This window comes from Carettochelys insculpta, chromosome 29 (genome assembly GCF_033958435.1).
Source record: "Carettochelys insculpta isolate YL-2023 chromosome 29, ASM3395843v1, whole genome shotgun sequence".
NCBI lineage: Eukaryota > Metazoa > Chordata > Testudines > Carettochelyidae > Carettochelys > Carettochelys insculpta.
The window spans coordinates 2,105,532-2,124,509 of record NC_134165.1 but is presented as its reverse complement, the minus strand read 5'-3'; the positions used below and the strand labels follow the sequence as shown (position 1 = coordinate 2,124,509).

General features: G+C 39.4%; 1 protein-coding gene across 1 annotated transcript; it reads right to left on the bottom strand.

Moving 5' to 3' along the window:
- Positions 1-672: 672 nt before the first annotated feature.
- Positions 673-18,938, bottom strand: BRME1 (break repair meiotic recombinase recruitment factor 1). Its single transcript, XM_074980238.1, has 9 exons — positions 18,841-18,938; positions 16,992-17,037; positions 13,630-13,840; positions 12,810-12,894; positions 11,722-11,826; positions 8,683-10,650; positions 6,732-6,862; positions 5,407-5,502; positions 673-3,050 (listed from the first exon to the last, which is right to left on the bottom strand). Exons 2-9 carry the CDS (start codon positions 17,017-17,019, stop codon positions 2,903-2,905), a joined length of 2,772 nt encoding a protein of 923 aa, XP_074836339.1. The 5' UTR covers positions 17,020-17,037; positions 18,841-18,938; the 3' UTR covers positions 673-2,902.
- Positions 18,939-18,978: the final 40 nt, after the last annotated feature.

Here is an 18,978-nt window from a genome sequence, read left to right as displayed (position 1 = left end):
CAGAAGGAGCGTTCCAAAGAGAATGGAGCTCAGTTGTTCTCAGTCAGGGCACATAACAGAACAAGGAGCAATGGTCTCAAATTGCAGTGGAGGAGGTCTAGGTTGGATATTAGAAAAACTATTTCACTAGGAGGGTGGTGAAGCTCTGGAAGGGGTTCCTTTGTGAGGTGGTGAAATTTCTATTTTTAGTTTTTAAGGTCCAGATTGAAAAAGCCTTGGCTGGGAAGATATAGTTGGGGTCAGTCCTACTTTAAGCAGACAGTTGGTCTAGATCTTCTGAGGTCTCTTCCAACCCTAACCTTCTATGAATTTATGCTTCCATGCTAGTGTGAGAAAGTTAAAGATGGAGACAGAGTGTGATGTGAAAGTAAGGGAGAGCAACAATATGACCCAGGGTTATGTTACCATTACGTTTTGGTTATAACTTATTTAATGAATGGTTTATTAAAATTATATCTATAGTGATGGAATTGAAAAGGCATTGGCACATATGTTAATTTAAATAATACGCAAAGAGCTAATAAGGTGGTGGAAATAAAATTATGGTAAATGGCAGTTTAAGATTAATGAATATTATAAATGAGTATAAAAAGAGTAGTTTTGCTAAACTGCAAAGGATCTCCAATTAACAAAGAAGGGCATTATCAGGTTCATTATAAGGCTGTACTTCACTCCATTGTCAGTGGACTGTCACCCGTTGATATACAATATCATCTTTGAGATGATAATATTGTATAAGAGGTAATTGTTTACATGCTTGCTTAATTTATCATTTTTCTTTTAAATAGAGTTCAGTGGTATCATTACAAACATCTCCTATAAGGCCTAAATTGGTCAGGACTGAACCCAATAATTACAGGTCGTCCTCTGAGGGGTGTAGAATTACATCTGCTTGATTTTTTTTTCAGGTGCCAAAGACTGAGGCATCTTTTTCCTCACCTTCCTAACTGTGCCTCAGGTTGTCTCCCCCTTCTGGCATTTCATACATCTGATGTTCCATCTGCATCAATACTAGAGGAGGATAACATGGAGGAAGCCAAAGCGATATCATAAGCAGCAGGCAATGCGAAAAGAGAGAGGTCTTTGAATTGGATTACATATGGCTCATGTAGTAAGGTAACATAAGGGGAGAGTATACAGGTGAATTCTCCCAGCATCATTAAGTCACCTACTCTTCAACAGGACCATTTCACCTTTCCATTCGAGACAGTTACCTGCTTTGGCTTCCACTGGATGGTCCACAGTTCATGGAGGGGTCAGACTTATACCTGAGAAGCTGATGGCAGATGTGTCAGTCCTTGTGCAATTATGTCAGTCGTTTGAAGGGAGTGAGAAAATGTCAGCAAAACACTTCTGGCCTGAAAACTCTGACACAGCATTCTGGCCCTTTGTGAAAGCCCACACAGCAATCCAAGAGCTGTTAAAAGCTAAATGTTCCCATATTTGAGTTTGAGGAGATGTTATATAACAAGATTATTAATTTACCAGCTAATGTTAATTGGATGAGTGTTTAAGAAAAATTTTTTTTCCCTCACAGGCAAGCACCAGTCTTTCTGACTTTATTTTCTTTGAAAATTATGTTATATGTTATACATACATACATATTACTTTAGTTGCCAGATATAGCTGAAAATTATTTTATTTGCCATTTTTGATTGTCATTCTATTGAAACTGTTATGTTGTTTTACTAGCAAAACTGTATTATATACTATAATTCTTTTTTTAAATAATAGTGCCCAACATTATAGAGATAGTTAAGTATTAAAATGTTTGAAGACTAACCACAGATTATAATGGATATTTTCAATTAGTACTGTTTTATTTATTGTAACACAGAATGAAAAGACGAAAAAAAAAGAAATAAATATCACCATTCAAGTTTACCATCCCTTATAGATTTAAAACAGCTTGTAAACTGTACGTTTTGCATAATTTACACAGAAAAGCACAGCACAAATCCAGGCTCTTGCAGGGTCATAGGACTGAAAACAGCACCTCTACTCTGGTTTCCCCCGAAAACATGAAGGAAGCCTGCACTGCAAGAGTTCCATTTCAGAAGTGTGGAGGCCTTGCCTAGATAAGGATGAAAAGTAAGTTGAAAAGTCTGGCACTTTAAACACATGCTAAAGTGATTGCGGTAAAGTCTCAGTAGGGAGAGTATGCTGCCTTACCTACACTAGACTTTGCAAACATGGTAGCTAGAATGGTCTTACTGTTTCACCTTTAAATTCTAGTCTGGACAAGGTGAAAGACCAAGAGTTCATAACCAGAATTTGAGTGTACAACACTTGTTTTTTTGATGGTCTGTATATATGCATGTTCAGGAGGCAGGAGATAAGTGGATATTATTCCTGCACTGCAATCAGCCACCAACCATTTGGTTCTAAGACACTGGGCCCTATTCTCATTGTCTATGTTTACTCTGTGTCCTTAACTCTAAATGAGATACGCAATTCAAGTCAATTTCAAAATAGGCTATTTTGGGATTTGGCACTGTCTACATAACACCAAATTTCAAAAGACCATGCTATTTTGAGGCATCCCTTACCCCTCCCAAAACATGGGGTAGAAGGATGCTGATATAGCACACGCGGTATTTTGAAATATTTTTCAAAATACCAGGAGCATTTCCTAGATGCAGAGTTACTATTTTGGGATAGCTCCATATGCCAAAATAGCTTCACAATGTAAACATCCATTTATGCTACAGCTCCATTACTCCATTCTGGCAGCCTTAAAATGGCTGGAGTGGCATAAAGGAGCCTTAGTATAAATGAGAAGAAGTTCTAAAATGCCAAATTTACGACAGTAAATGCCACACCAGAACAGAACTAAACCTTTGGCCATTTAAACCGTTAAACCAAGCAATGCTATTATTTGGCTCTGATCTGATGCACAGTCCTAGATCTCCTTCCATTTCTTTACTGTGTACACAGTATTTGTTGCTCCCTTCAGGGCATGGGTAAAACACCTTCCCGACTGTCTGCTTTTTCTGTACTTCAGCCTCTTTAAAGACTCCAGATCCCTGTGGGTGTTCATTATCAGTCGACTAGAAAGAATGAAAATAAAATGTATTTCACATTAGCAACAAACTCTCTACGCCACTGCAGGAATGAGATTCTAAGTATTTTTTAAGCCCCTCACTCCTATAAAGATTACTAATTTGCACTTCACTAATCTAAAAGCTCAACAATTCACATACAGTTTTTTAATTTCCTTTGTAGAACACCTATAATTGAAAGAACAGGTTTCTTATGTCTTCCACTGAGATTTTTTTCCCAAAATGTTATTGAGGCAAAGTGGGGGAATTTGTGGAGGGTTTCAACAGTTTGGCATGCAGAGGAGATCGCATTCAGTGCCCCGGGGTGTTACTGGTTTAACAAGGTGAGGGAAGAGGGAGTTTGTTGCTGCAGGAACCAGAATAGAATGGAAACACTCCAGTCTGGAGAACAGGGTTGCACTATTCCCTCTGGGAGTGAAAGCCCCGAGGATACAGAATGTGTGGAATCCCCAAGGGTGCCCAGGGCTGAGACCAGCATGCTGAAGGCTCAGAGATGTGCAATCCCAGGAGGTACAGGGGCTAACTCAAAGAGGAAGCAGACTCCCCAAGAAAGGGCTATCACACTGTAGGGGGTTCCCTCCAGGGACCATATGGACCAAGTGTGGTCATGACCTGTGAGTCCTTGACAGGTATAAATGATCTGAAAATCTTAACAATGCATTAGGCCCCATTCACAACAGCACTTAAACATGTGCCTATCATTAACTCCTTGAGGTAAGGACAGGATCACTCATGTGATTAAAGATAAATAAGAGCCTAAAACTCTTCAGATTTTATTATGTGTTTATTTGCATTCATTTAATTCAAATTCCTGAATGGGGAGCTTAAATAAATGAAAATCCCTTCCACTCTCAAGCCTTCTCTTCAGTATGATAAAAGGAGTGTTTTTTTAAATCAAGAAGACACTAAAAGTATTTAACATGTTATCTGCTAGCAGCTGATTGTAAAGTATATACTGAAACACTAACTACTAGAGATTAGGATTTACTTTGACCACCTAAACCATGTTAAAAAGAAAAAGACCTAGGAGTTACCATGGACAGTTCTCTGAAAATATAAATTCAAGTGTGCAGTGGCCATCAAAAAAGCTAACAGAATGTTTGAAATGGGAAAGAGACATATAAGGCAGAAAATATTATATTGCCTCTATATAAATCCATAGTATACCATATGTTGAGTAATATGTTAAAATCTGGTCTCCGCATCTCAAAAAGTGATATATTGAAATTGGAAAAGGTACAGAGAATGGCAACAAAAACAATTGGGGTACAGGGCAGCTTCCATATGAGGAGGGATTAATAGGATTAGGATTTTTGATCTTGGAACAGAAATGACAAAGGGCAGATATGATAGAGGTCTACAGTATCATGACTGTATGTAGAAAGTAAAGGAAGGAAGCAGTAGTTACTCATAATATAAGAACTAGGGGTTACCAAATAAAATTAATAGGCTGCAGGTTTAAAATAAACAAAAGCAAATGTTTTTTCACACAACTCATAGTCAACCTGCGGAATGCTTTGCCAGAGGATGTTGTGAAGGCCAAGACAATAATAGGGTTAAAAAAAATATCTATGTAAATTCCTGGAAGACAGGTACTTCAGTGGGTATCAGCCAGAATGAGCAGGGATGCAGAACCATGCTCTGAGGAGTCACGAGCTTCTATTTGTCAGGAGCTGGGAATGGGTGACAGTGGATGGGTCATATGGTGATTATATGTTCAGGTTCATTCCTTCTAAAATACCTGGTATTGGCCACTGTCTCAAGACAGGATATTGGGCTTGAGGGACCACTGGTCCCAATCCAGTATGGCCATTCTAACTGTCTTATGTAATTTGCTGTGTATAAACTAGGCTTTAAAAATTGTTTTTTTTTTCCTTAGAACTGACAATTCCATAAACTTTGACCCTGCAAATCCTTATGTGACTTGCAGCAGAGTGTATCAGTAAGACAGTTGTACTCCAGCACAAATGTGAATGAAGGTTTGTGGCAAATTCTTTCACACTAAGCACTAGTTTTGACCTGGTGGTACATAGGAATGATATGGTAGCTTCACAATAGTTCCGTCATTAGTGCAGGAATCGCTCTCCTCTGCTCCCTGCTCTACTGATCACTTTTGAAGCTTGTCCTTATGCCCACACCACTGCACATGCCTATTCAGGTTTAACTACTTATAAAGCACACAAAGACCTGGACCTCTGACACTAAAATAAACCAAATCTCCGAAGCTCTCTATATTATAAAGCAGGGTAAAACAATCCTACCATCCTCTGGTCAATAATCAAGAAAATCAAATGCTGTAAAGCGTTATACGTGTACCATGCCTGACACAGATGTACGTTCTTACTTGAGATTAGAGAGCTCAATAATCAGACCACAAACAACATCTGTCGCATCTTCCTCTTTGGCGGGATCACAACCCCTCTCCATCATCTCAACCCTGCTGAAAAAAGGAAGGACAGAAGAACTAAAGCAGTCCTAATCACTAACACATCAGTACCCATGGAGCTAAAATATTAGGCATGATTCTTAGTTATACTAAGGCCTCTATAGAAGGATGAATGCACCTTACTTTCATTTTAAGGCTTCTTTACACTGCCAAAGTGGGGTAAACAGGCCTTAGTGTAAGCGAAAAACAGGCTTACTGTATACTGAAGCTACTTCTACACTTAAACTGCTGCAGCTGGGCTGCTGTAGCACTTCAATGTAAACACTCATTACAATGATGGAGGGGAGGGGGGAGTTTCTTCCTATTGCTATAAATCCTTGAGAGGGAGTAACTAGGTCAACAAAGTCTTCCATTGATTTAGCACTGTCTACAATAGGGGTTAGGTTGGCTTAAATACATTGCTCACAAATGTGGATTTTTACACCCCTATGCAATGTAGCTGGATCAACCTAATTTAGCATTGACGCAGACCCAATATATTTTCTACAATCTATACCTAGTCTCCTATTCTTGTTTTGAGAAAAATCAGAAAGAGGATCTAAGAAGAAAATTGTATTACCTATACAATCAGAAGTTCCTTATATTTGGTATTTGACCAGAAACTAGTGTCCCATATTCCTATAACATCACTCATCTGAAAGGATTCCATCATACCTGGCAAACTGTAGTAATGACTTCATTGCACTCACACCAACAGAGTATGGAACAAAGCAGTCAGAGGGCCTCAGCAGCATTACACAATAGTTTAGGGCAGCAAGTAAAGAATAACAGATCAATTTAAAACTGCAAGGGAAGTTTTAGGTAGGCAAAATATATAATTGCCCAATTCCAAGCAAGTCAACTATGCCATTTCACACTTCCTCCCCTCTGTGTGGAAGGCTGGCACCCACATTTTTCTGTATGGCTACTTAGCACAGAGATGGGAAACAACAGATTGTGCATGTACAGTTCTAAGATAAGGTACTACAGCCAGCAGCACTTTCCATTCTTCCAATAACAGATTGAAATACAAATGAATCTTGTTATCCCTTCTTTCCAGAAATGTTCCTAGTACCAAACAAGTCCATTGCAGTAATAGTTACTCTTTTTTAAGTAGTCAGGATTAATATGCACAGTTCTGGACTGTTGAAATGCAATATTACTTACCCCAGATCACGACACTATCAACGCAAGAAACATACTGAAAATAAGGTTTCATGCTGCTCAGTAGGAAGTCTCCCTACCTGTGATGCTGCTTGTTTGGATAAGATAAATTAGTGACTGGGTCTGATGTCTTTGAACCATGTTGCTTTCTTTCAGGATACATATCACTTTCAGGAATTGAAGGACTGCAATTAGTATCCACAGAAAATGGCTGAGAGAGAAAGTTAATAAAAAAATAGAGAAATGTTCTGTAAAAGATTTACTTTGACACAACAAAAGTTGCTTAATGCAATATTGGAAGGCGCTGAGATGCTACAGTGATGAGCATAGTATAAAAACTAAAGTAGAATAGTATGGAATAGAATTTCAATGGGTAGTCATTCCTTTCCCATGCTCAATGCCACATTAAAACCAGAATGGAGGAACTCCATTATTGTTTTGCATAAAGTTTGGGTATCCTGGTATATTAATTAATCAATTATTAAGCAAATCAGTGATGAGTACAAGCAGAACTCTGATGCAAGTATACTTTATTCTCATCCTGCAACTTTTGGCATGTAGCAGGAGTATGGCCAAAAGCTACATTTTAAGATTGTAGGGCTGTATTTGTCTAGCAGAACATCATTCTGGACAGCTCTACCCTCAAGACTAAAAGAAGTGTATTGGAGGGTTGATTTTGTTATTAAAATAAAAGTTTTAAATTAAAAGGTCTTATCTGAAATGCCTTACCCAACGAGTCTATATTTAAGTCCCAGTCAGTGGAACACTTAAGCCCATGAGCAGTCCCATTTAACTTTAAACATGTCATAGCTCTAGTCAAGTGGTCTTCTTGTACACTGACTGACCTGGCTGTAGTGTTTGGATCCCACCATGTTGGACTCATGCTTGTAAATCTCCTAAGTCTCAGCAGAGTCTAAGCACTGGCTCTAGTTTCTAGGCACTTTCTCAGATTTAGATCCAATGTCTGTTCTGAAAGCTGAAATCCATGGTACATATGCCCAGGTGCTGTGATTACTGCCAGCTCCCCAGAGTCCTTAGTAACTTACACACAACCCTCCCAGAGTTACAACTGCGGGCACTTTCATTTTCAGAGACACAATATAGTTGTAGCATGCATTGGACAGTCTTTGCAAAGGTTTCTAACACAATTTAAACATCACAAAATATATACAGATATAATAAAACCTCTATGCACCATTCTGTGTGTCAGTGTTTCATTACCACTCAGTTGTTCTTGGGTCTTTGATCAGAATTCTCTAGGGCAGTGTTTCTTAAACTTTTTGAGATCATGGAACACCAAACAGTACTTTTTATGCAGAACACCTTTGAAAATTTTCTTAAAAAAAATTATTGTCACACCAAAACCAACCAAACATCATCATATGCAGTAACACCAAAATGAAGTAATTTAATCAGATATCAGAGCAGTGAAGAAGTAACATTATATCTGGTTTTAATAATAGAAAACATATCACTAGTGTATTTTTCCAAACCCTCATGGCACAGTTGTGGAACACAGTTTGAGAAACACTGCTCTAGGGTGTCCCCCTCCTGCACAAGTCTTCTCCATAAGATATCTCTCCTGCAGCTAGCTTCCTGCTTCCCTGAGCTCATCCATCAGTCAATAAGGACTGCTATGAAACTATGAGAGACTTTGTTCTTCTCTCCTACACAAGCTTCCTTTCTGGCTCTATTCGTTTTTTACCTCCTAGTATTAACACCAGGTTTCGTTTCTCATTTTGAGAAATTTCCACTGTTTAAATCCATTGTCCCCCTTCTCCACAGACAAACTTGGTCAAACTTATTTCCCTGGGCATTCAACTGCACAGCAATTTCATGAAATAAGTCAGAATTTGTGAGATTCTTCAAACTTTCACAAAACACTGGAACATCTATGGCATCTGTGTATAAAAATTCATGTTTGCCCATGCATATGTGGCATGTAGTGTTCCTTTGTATGCTAGGTATGCCCAATTCAATCAAAAATGGATATTTATGCTCAACATTATTGTAACTTGATAATCAACTCACCTGCTCCAATGAAAATTGAACTCTCTTATCCTCAAGGACACATTGTAACTGGCTGTCAGGCAACAATTCTAGATCCAGAGGAAGTGCGTTTTCCCAAGATGAGCTGGTTTGGTCCACTGGGGGAGGATCCTTCTGTGCACCACTAGGCAATCCTGTATCTGCTGCAGAAAGAGATTTCTTGCCACCTGAAATAGCATCAATTTCTCCTTTATGATTGATTGTTATCTTTTCTCTTTTCAACTGCTCAAGAACATCTATGGGAAAAAGACAGTTTTTCATGGGAACAGGGTGCATCTTACTTTTCTCACCAGTGACCATTTCTTCACTGTTTTTTGCATTCAAAAGGAGGCGGAGTGAAAGGGAAGAAGACTTCATTCCTGTCTCTGGAATTTGAGTTGCTGCCTGTGGGACAATCTCTGTATTTGACTGTTTCACATCTAATACATTATTTCTTGAGTCACTGGTACTAAATAGTGACTGTTCCGTATCAGGCCTCACCTTCTCACATCCATTTTCCTTCCACCCCTTCAAAGTGATGTGATCTTCTTGATTGTTCTCACATAGCAACTTACTATTAATCAATAGGGTTGAAGCATCTGGGTTATATTCTACTCTGGTGCCTTCAGATTTCTCTCTTTTCTGTTCTTCCTCTTCTTTGCCTGTACTGCTTTCTCCAGTGTAGGAAGCTGGTTGCAGTGAGGTGCTGCTGCACTCCAAATGATCACACCCTTCAGTTTGTAGGCAGATGAGACTGACTGTTTCAGTAGTTTGTATGCTTTTTGATTCAGTAACCTCTATGTGCATCTTCAGATCAACAATCATAGACTGAGTACAACCAAGAAAATCTTTGTCACTGCCGATTTTCTCTAAGACTCTGCCACTGTTGCGAGGGCTTCCTTGTTTCACAACTTTACCACTACTGTGTGGGCTCTTTTGCTCCAAGAATTTGCCACTGCTCTGTGGGCTGCTTTGCTCTATGACTTTACAACTGCTTCTTTGCTCAACTATGATTTCATCACCTATGCATGGACTACTTTGCTGTATGGCTTTGCCACTGCTTTTTGAGCTGCTTTGATCTGCAATTTTATCAGCTCTGCACAGGTTGCTGTGTTCTGCAGTTTTAACACTGCCTTGAAAATTGTTTTGTCCTTCAGCTTTGGCATCTTTAAATGGACCGCTCTGGTCTGCTCCTTTGTCACTGCTGCTTTGCTTTTCTGCTGTGTCACTTGTGCATACATTGTTCTGTTCTTCAGGTGTAATAATGTTTAAATTTACTAATAATTGAGATTTACTTAGGCTGCTCTCCATTGTGCTTTTGAAGCTTGTATGCACCACGTCTGTACCTTCCCCATGTACATTTACAGTCCCTTTTTCTTCTTCAAGAAAGTTGCCTGGTGTTATGGTAATAGCATCCTCCTCTGAGGGTTTCTTTTGGTCCACATTATCAAGGCAACTGTTCAGAAGGTGCTCATTTTGACTCTCTTCACCTCCATCACAAATTCTGTGTTGTGCTAGTATAAGATAGCTCACATCCTTTTCAATGGGGCATTCAAGTGACCCTAGAGATAGGTTCCTGTTTTCCGGACTGCTGGCATCCTTACGACATAAAGTATCTGGAAATAAGGGACTAAGTTCCACAAAGGTGTTTTTGTCACAGTTGTCCTCTTGTAAATTAGATGCTATCCCTGTTCCTTGGTGAGCGTCACCTATCATAGCAGTCTCAATGCTTATATTTGTAATCTTGTGCTGGTTTTCAGTTTTAACATCCAGGCCTTCACTGATACATCTCTCACAGTGAGGAACTGCTGTATCTCCCCCTTCTTGTACTTCAGTCTGCATCAGCTGAAATGACCCTGATGGGGATTTTGCTTCCTGCTTATTCACTTCTGAGGACTCGCATGGTAGACTGTTGTCTGTGCATTGGAGATTAGACTCTAATATTTCTTGATGTTTGTGCATCATTAGTGTCTTGGGGGAAAAAATAGAGCAATTTCAGTATTTTCCAATCTATACAAATAATTAAAAGGCAAGTTATAGGTGCTCTGAACTGAACTCAAAGGAATATTAACAAAGGTGATAAACTAATAATCAGTTGTTCACATAGGTGCCTGTGAGTTCATTAGGCAGACACTGAAAAATAATGGTGGCTAATCCTCAGATGATATAAACTGGCACAGCTTCATTGAGTTTAATATACACTGGCCCAGGATGTGACTGAGATTCTGTCCTCCCTTTCAGAAGTTTTCTAAGGCCTAATTAAACTCACAAGGACCCTTGCCAACAGAAGACCATCACTTCCCGAATTCAGAGAGACTTTAAGTACACACACTGACCAGCTTTGCCATTTTTAGTCCCTAGATCTACTATTCCCATTTACATGGGAGTAGTTGTTCCACTCAGCTGAGACCACATTACACCATGCAAAATTTCTCAAGGGATCTGATGGCACTGAGTCATTTAAAACTGAAGACTAAGTACCAGAAAAGAGATTGCAGAGCAATCTTACAGGCCTAGTTAGGAGGAAAAAGACTACAGTAGATAAATTTAATAGGGCTTTTCCTTCCTTTGTACTTACGGTTGTTCAATAAACAGAGACAGACTGATCAAGTATGGTATATCACCAACATCAGGAGACATTTTCAAAAGTGCCTAAATAACATAGGAGGAGCCTAAGTCTCATGTTCAAGAGTGACTTTGACACTTAGATGATTATATCAATGGGACTTCAACCCTAAATCATTAAGATATTTTGAAAATTTCATGCCTAACATTTTCATTCTCTTCATATCTGACCAAAACTTTTGCAGGAACCAAAAGGGCTCATTCCTGAACATTGTTCCACCAAATTTTGCTGCATGAAATCTTTGATTACTAATGTGAAATAAAATGTGCTTTAAATTTTAGAGTCAGAAGGAATTATTTTGCTACATGTTCTCCGACATTTAACAATAAAAGGTACCTCTAAATTATGTGCACTCTTGTATGTAATAAGACTTGCCCTGACAGAGCTAACATGTTAATGATGACTCAATGCTGTACCTGTTCTGTTTGAAGCCCTGCTGCTTCTCCATTATTTCTCTCAGATGTTTCAGTCAGATTTTTCTTTGGTTTTGCAAAGACCGGAACAAACTTTCCTGATGAATTCTACAACCAAGTTCAACAATGATGAGTGTAAAGGATGGTTATTACCAATTGTACTAAGCACTGTGAGCAATCCTGATCTGAGTCCCCTCAGATCAGAAACTTTCAACATTGATTAGAAAGATACCAAAGAAATTAACCCATCTGGTTGCATAATCCTGTCTAGTTAAATAATGCAAGCCAACCCATTTTAATCTACCCAATGACATGTCAACCCTGAATCCAACTTGATGTAGTTTATGGGACCTGGCTTAACATAGGAAAAAGAGCTGAATAATTTAAAGAATGCATGTCACAGAATTTCCCACATTTTAACATTTTTATTTTACCACAGAAGAGTGAATTAGCTGCAAATTATTAACATGTACAGGTTGAACCTCTCTACTCCAGCAGTCTCTCGCCCAGCAACATCTGTAATCCCACATGATTTTAGTTAGCTGGATGACCACTTATCATGGGTGTGGCCAAATTTCCTGTGGATCCATAAAATTTGTTTACAGCCACCAGTCCTGGCTCTCAGTGTTCTGTGTTCTTATTTAGCTGTAATTTACCGCTAAATGTCTTCTAAAAGCCCAGTAAGCAGCGGAAGTGTTGGTAATGCTGCTAGACAATATTGACCTTTTCTAATCCAGCAAATTCTCTTGTTCGACACCAATCAGCTCCCAAGGGTGCTGGACTAGAAAGGTTCAACCTGTATTTAGGTCTTGTGATAGATGTGTGTTCTATAGGCAGCATCTGTAGCAGTTTGAACTTTTTCCAAAATACATTGCTCTGATAAAGCTGCTGTCAACAGATCGTTAAGTGTCCCAAGTTTGAAGTCTAGCAGATAACATGTACATACAGCAAATCTGACTACATAGTGTAATCAAGTCCAGCTATTTCATGGAGGGAATTCACTAATATGACTGTCTGGACAGCATCTAGCTCACCATGGCATAAAGTATTGCTAATATTTGTTTTGTACATTACCATTGGAACAGGCTTACCTGAGATAAAGAAAGAAAAATTAAACCATTTGTCTGACTTAGCTGTTGCAGCTCAGAGGTAGACATGATTCTCTTGTCATTTGAGCTGGTAAGAAAACGAAAACATAGCAACACACACACGTTTAGGAACTATAAACAAACAAATTAATAAATTCTCTCGGGAAAAGCTAGAGCACAGATTCTAGGCCCCTAAGGTCTATTTGCAGCTCTACCAATGCGTTGCTGTGTTATCTTGAAGCAAATCATGATCATTCCCCATTCTTCCCTCTGTAAAAAGGGACTAACAATATTGATCCATTTCACAGTAATTCTATGAAACTATTTGTAAAACTACTCTATCATCTGAAATACACTACTGAAATATTATTATTAATATACACTTATAAAACTGAAGCAAATACATACACACATACACACATATATTATAAATGCATGGCCTGATTTTCAGAGGTGCTGAACCAGCACAACTCTGTACCTTCATTAGCACCTGCTTAACTCTGAAAATTAGGTCCCTGTGGACAAATCTTGCAGTTCTTGACTTCTGGTTTGTCTGAGTAAAGAACTGCAGAATTTGGCCCTTAGGCTTCAAGTGAACATTCTGCTATAAAGGAATCATGTGGAAGGAATTCTGCCATCAAAATGACCAAAGGCGATGAAAATGAAGCATGAAAGAACTCAGAAAAAGCAAGACCTTCTCCACAGTCATCTTACTCGCTCTGCTCTACAGGGAGAAGTCTCCCTCAGACACCTTCCTTATTCCAAATGCAGCCTTCTATCATCCAACAAACTCATGTCTGTTGATTCCAAGAAATTCAATTACCTTGTTTTCAAATTTTCTGCCAAAGCCTCAGCGTTTTCCTGGCTTTTCTCTTCCCATTCCTGCTTTGTTTCTGCTGTGGTTGGTTTTGATTTTTGTGCAGAATCATTGGAATGAGGTTGTACTGGTATTTCAAAATTATCCTCTGCTGTCAGCTGAGAGTTCTCCGCAAGACTTCTCTTTGCTTTGGAAACATTATGTTCATTGTTTCCTTCTTTTAAAAGAAAAAAATCATTAAGAAGTCAAATTGATAATGTTCTGTGGATTGAGAACACTACATCTAAAACAGAAAATGTATGCAATTTTATCCAGTGACATGGTAGCTTGAGAGCGATGGCAATTACTCCAGGGGCCCTATGAATGGAAACTTAATAAGCTCAAAGTATCATTACATAGCTGGCCAACTGAATATGAGTGCATATTTTGCATTAATTTTTGTGGCTGCATAAGAACATCAAACTAACACAAAACTTCTAATGCAGTCTGTGATAACATAAAATGCTGCAGATGATTTTGGATCTTACAGTCAGTTATGCTAAGGACGCTTTGCATTTGTCTTGCAGTGTAAAGATGCCTTAAAGAGGGTGTAAAGCAGTATTTTTACACTACCAGAGGGATGTAAATTGGCTTTAGTGTAACTAAGAATCAGGTCCTTTAACTGAATCCAGCAATGCTCTTAATGATGTGGCACAGGGATTTCCAGATTTAGGAACATTGATATAAGCTGCATTAGATATTTGCCAGGTGCCAGAACCCATTTTACATAAAAGTTTTAATATTTCATTGAGCACCTAGGAGTTTCACAGAAATTACTATCCTGCATACCATGATGATCAGGAACTTAATAAAAATAGCAAAGATGAATCTTACATCTTCCTGACACAGAAACACATACCTCTACCATTTGAGCTAGAGGAAGATCTTCTTTAGTTGTTAGTAATAGAGGAGCTACAACACACAGCAGATCAATTCTGATTCCAGTTGACTGACGTGATTGGAGCCTTTTCTAGTTCACCAAGTAATTTACAGCTATTTAAATAAAAATACTGGCACTTGTATTTTTCTCAATAGATGAATAACACATATGGGTTGGCTAAATTCATGATCCATACAACCTAAAATTGCCCATATATGTCCTCATTCTGCAGCTGTAAGCAGACTAGCCAGGAGAGATATGTTAGAAGGGTACAGGCTGCATTTGTCCTTCACCCTGCACTCTGGACACTCCCCCTTCATTTGGCAGACAGCAAAACAGAAGTGTTAAAAGTTAATTAGGGAGTGGTCAAATTCCAGATCTCCTTTTTACAGTAAACCTATTAGCACTGCCTGCTAAGAGAGGCAGAACAGAAATTTTCCAGTGATCCTCCCCTACCAGAAAGCTGCATAACACAAACAACCTAATTATTCCCCAAGGTATAATTTGACAAAATTCAATCTCTGAGTACATTAGACAGGTTGAGGGAGGGAGGTGACATTCTACCAGTTCTGTAGTTAGCACTAGAAATGATCACCCATGTGGCTAGACTTCACTTGGCTGTATGATTCCTTGGACTCAGTTCCCCTAGACAATGGTGTAAACCAGGAGCAATGTTACTGAAGTCAGTATACAACAGTATAGATAGATTTGGTTTTATATTTTTATAATTCTGACAGATATCCGTGTTTATTTTTAAGCATTTTTATTTTTATCTATTTATATGTTCACAATTGTGGAAAGTTACAGGCTTCACTTTTTTCCGATATTTATCAATGTAAATATTCTGAGTTGCAAGAAATTATGAGGTGGCCAGACAATTATTTGATGACAGCACACTGTGATTTAAAGTTAAAATGTTATAATTGTTAAAACATAAATTATCAACATTACATATCAAAATACACAAAGTGAACATGCATAAATCACATTATAATAAGTTCTCAAGCAACATTTCTCTTACTTTGCCTTTCTCTAAATTTTTAGTATTATTGATGGAAGTATTCTTTCATCAATTTGTACTGCAAACTACAATGAAATAGACATTTACTGACATTTATTGATAAAATCTAATCCTTCAAAATCTAAGTGTAAATGAGAGCACAGTCTGGCCTCTTTTCTTTAGTTCCTTATGCAATGCAATGCAATGCAGTGACAGGAAGCTTGCTCTTGCCCAGAGGCTCCACTGTGTGATTTTTAAATAGAAATTCAAGGAGCCCTTTCGGAGTACAATTTTCCCATATTCACCAATAAAGTTAAAAGAACCTCAGCAGATCTGATTGATTCCAGAGTGTTTTTAAAACGGACTGTTGTGCAGTGCTTAATGTTTAAAGATGCAGTATTTACTGATTGTTCAAAGCATGTTTCAGTTAGACGATGGTAGAAAGACAAGGACTGTTTCCACAGAACTACAGGCTGTGCTCTCCACTTGAAAATCTCATCAACTCTAGTCCTTTATTATCAACTGTACTGAGAGGTACCAGGCCAGATTCCCTCCTGATTTCCCATGGAGTATAAACAAATGCAATCAAGAGAGACAGCAGGAGCACACAATGCAAATGATGAATTCTTGTGTACTCAAACAAGAAGAAATGGGCTATGTGAAAAACAGCCAGAGTCTCTAAGTGCAGACTACTGAGAAACATCATGAAATACTTATTAAAACAAAACTACTTTGTCTGTCAGTGACATGCAAAACATGACCTCCTATGTACTGTGCATGTGAGGTCATGCAGTGAAGATGTCTTTGTTATTGTTTGAACCCCAGCACATCTTTCTTTACAAATTAAGCAATGCCTGAAATAGAGTATTATGAAGGAAGTGGAGGAACAGATGGGGTGCTATTCGCTGCTTTGTCAATGACTTATTGTGTGGTTATGGGCTAATCAGTGCACATCTCAGTTCTCCATATACTCTTCAGTAAAAGGGGCATAATAGTAGATATCAACCACACAAAAGGGTTATAAAATTAATATCTGTAAAATGCTTTGAGATCTTCAGATTAAAGTTGGTATAGAAGTGCAAAGTATTGGACAGTAGGGGAAAAGGCGGTGACATAGGTGCTGACTCTGTGGGTGCTTCTGAGCTAAAACATCCACAGAAAATTATTATCCACCGCACCCTGTTCCCCATTAGCCTGTGATCCACCAATGAGCTCCCTGTACTCTCCCTCCCAGCACTCCTGCCTTGCTGAGATTAGTTGTTCCACAGAGTGCAGAATAGGACACATTCAAGGGAAGGATCAGAACTGGGTGGGAAGAAGTGAGGTGGGGGTGGAACATGGAGTGGAAGACCCAGGGTTGGGGCTAACTAGGCTGGAAAATAAAAGTAAGTGATAGCACTCTTACACCCACTTGCAGCACTAAACTGGGTGTTGGTATTATATTATTACCTGATAGTTCTTTCTTCCTTTTATTCATCTTGAGGTGTTGGTTAATCTAGATGGGGGAAACACATGAGAGTGCTCAAGATATAGAAGTTTCAGTATGTTATTTCATAGAAGACAAAACACATTAAATATAAGTGTTGAAATTTTACTATTGCTTTTAAAATTATTAGTACATAATTCCATGAGATTTTTTCCCATCCATAGCATCTGAGCACATATGCAAGACAGGCATTTACAGTGCTGTAGCCATATTGTAGAAGAGGTCAGTGAATTTCTTTCACCAGCAAAATCTGATACAAAAAGATGGATCTCAGTCTCTCGTGCAAGACAAAGTGAAGTTCTGCAAATTACTCAACTACAGGAACATGGATTTTGTCCACATGCCATTGTTATACTTGTCATCAAAGTATGCATACATGTTATAAATTTGAAACTGAAATATTCAAGATCCCGACAGGCCAAGCACCCCTACTGCCTGCAGTTTTACCAGTGAGCTAGGAAATTGGGATTTCAATCAAAGCAATGAGTTGTTTCTTTCGCAGCTTTTTCTATTCTAAAAGTAGCAAGCTAAATCACTTTTCCACAGAAAGTAAACTGCAGTAATGTGCGCCAGCTATTGAGAAAACTGCCACTAATAGCCACAAACTTAATTCTTGATCTTACACAGCCCCCACCCCCACAGCCTGGATTTATCCAGACCCTTTGTTCAAGTACCAACAATGAACTTCCTTCTGTTTTCCTTCAAGAGGAATGTTCTCTTTGTGTCTCTCGCTCTCTATAAACATGTAGCGAGTGTCATGGCTTAAGGGAACCCAGCCAACATACTGTGATAGCATTTTTATTGGCACAAATTAGTGGATGGAATTTTGGTGTGACACTATTACTCGAATACAATGTAGTGCTGTTGCTGCATAGAAGCCATCACCTCTTCACAAAATGGACACCATTGTGCCAACATTAGAGCTGGTTGAACTTCTTTTGTCATTACAGTTTTCAATTGGAAAATGCAATTTCACAAAAGCCAATCTGTGTATTATCTTGGCTATGATTTTTGGGGGAAAAAACCTGGAAAACATTTTTAAACCATGGCAAGATACTGTTTTGACATTTTCAGAAGTTCTGATTTTTCACTTCACAGAAGCTTTTTGTTTTGAAATCTTACATTCAAAAACTAATTAAAATAGTCAAAAATCAAACATTTTGAATTGACCAGAAACAATACGTTTATTTAGACTCTTGTTCTGCAAATCTCATTTTGAAATGTTAGCCATTTGGTCCCGATTCAGGCATCTCCCTCTGCCATTTCCCCTCCCATGCCCAATTTCTAAATTGTTCACAGAACAAAAAAATCCTTGTCCTAGCCAACTTAGTGTGACGTCCTCCTCACGAGCACATCACCTCCTTGTGCCAAGGCAACACCTCAGCATCACGCCACTGCACCACCCCCATCCTGAGGGTACTGCAGGGAGGGGACCAACGCCTCTGGCTGTTGGCGCACATGCCTCACACCAAGGCCCTGTTGTGCTGTTTTGATGCTGTCCGAGCTCACCCGGGGCTCAGGGCTGCCGATGGGCACAAAGAGGGCAGCAGGCCCAGGACTCCAGGCCACCGTGGTTGCTACTGTAGCAGCAGCTGGAGGCCCAGGCCCTATAAATTGCTGGTGGGGGGAGGCGTGGTGCAGCCCCGTTCCAGGGGCACCAAGGGCTGGCAGGGGAGGCACAGCCCAGCCGTGGCAGCGCTCAGGGCTGGCGGGTGGCCTATGCTAATGCAGCCCAATGACAGCCCTAGGACCCCAGGTGCCATCTCGGGGAGCGGAGAACCAGCGACTCCTCCCGCCGCCCCCCGCGTTCACCTCAGGACACCCTTCCCTCAGGGACGCCGAGAGTTCCCGCCCTTTCGCAGCCTCACCCCCTGCCCCTCCCTTCGCCTCAGGCCTCGCGCGGGCATCGCCTCGAGCTAGGACAGCAGGCGGCTCGCGCTGCCTTAGCCG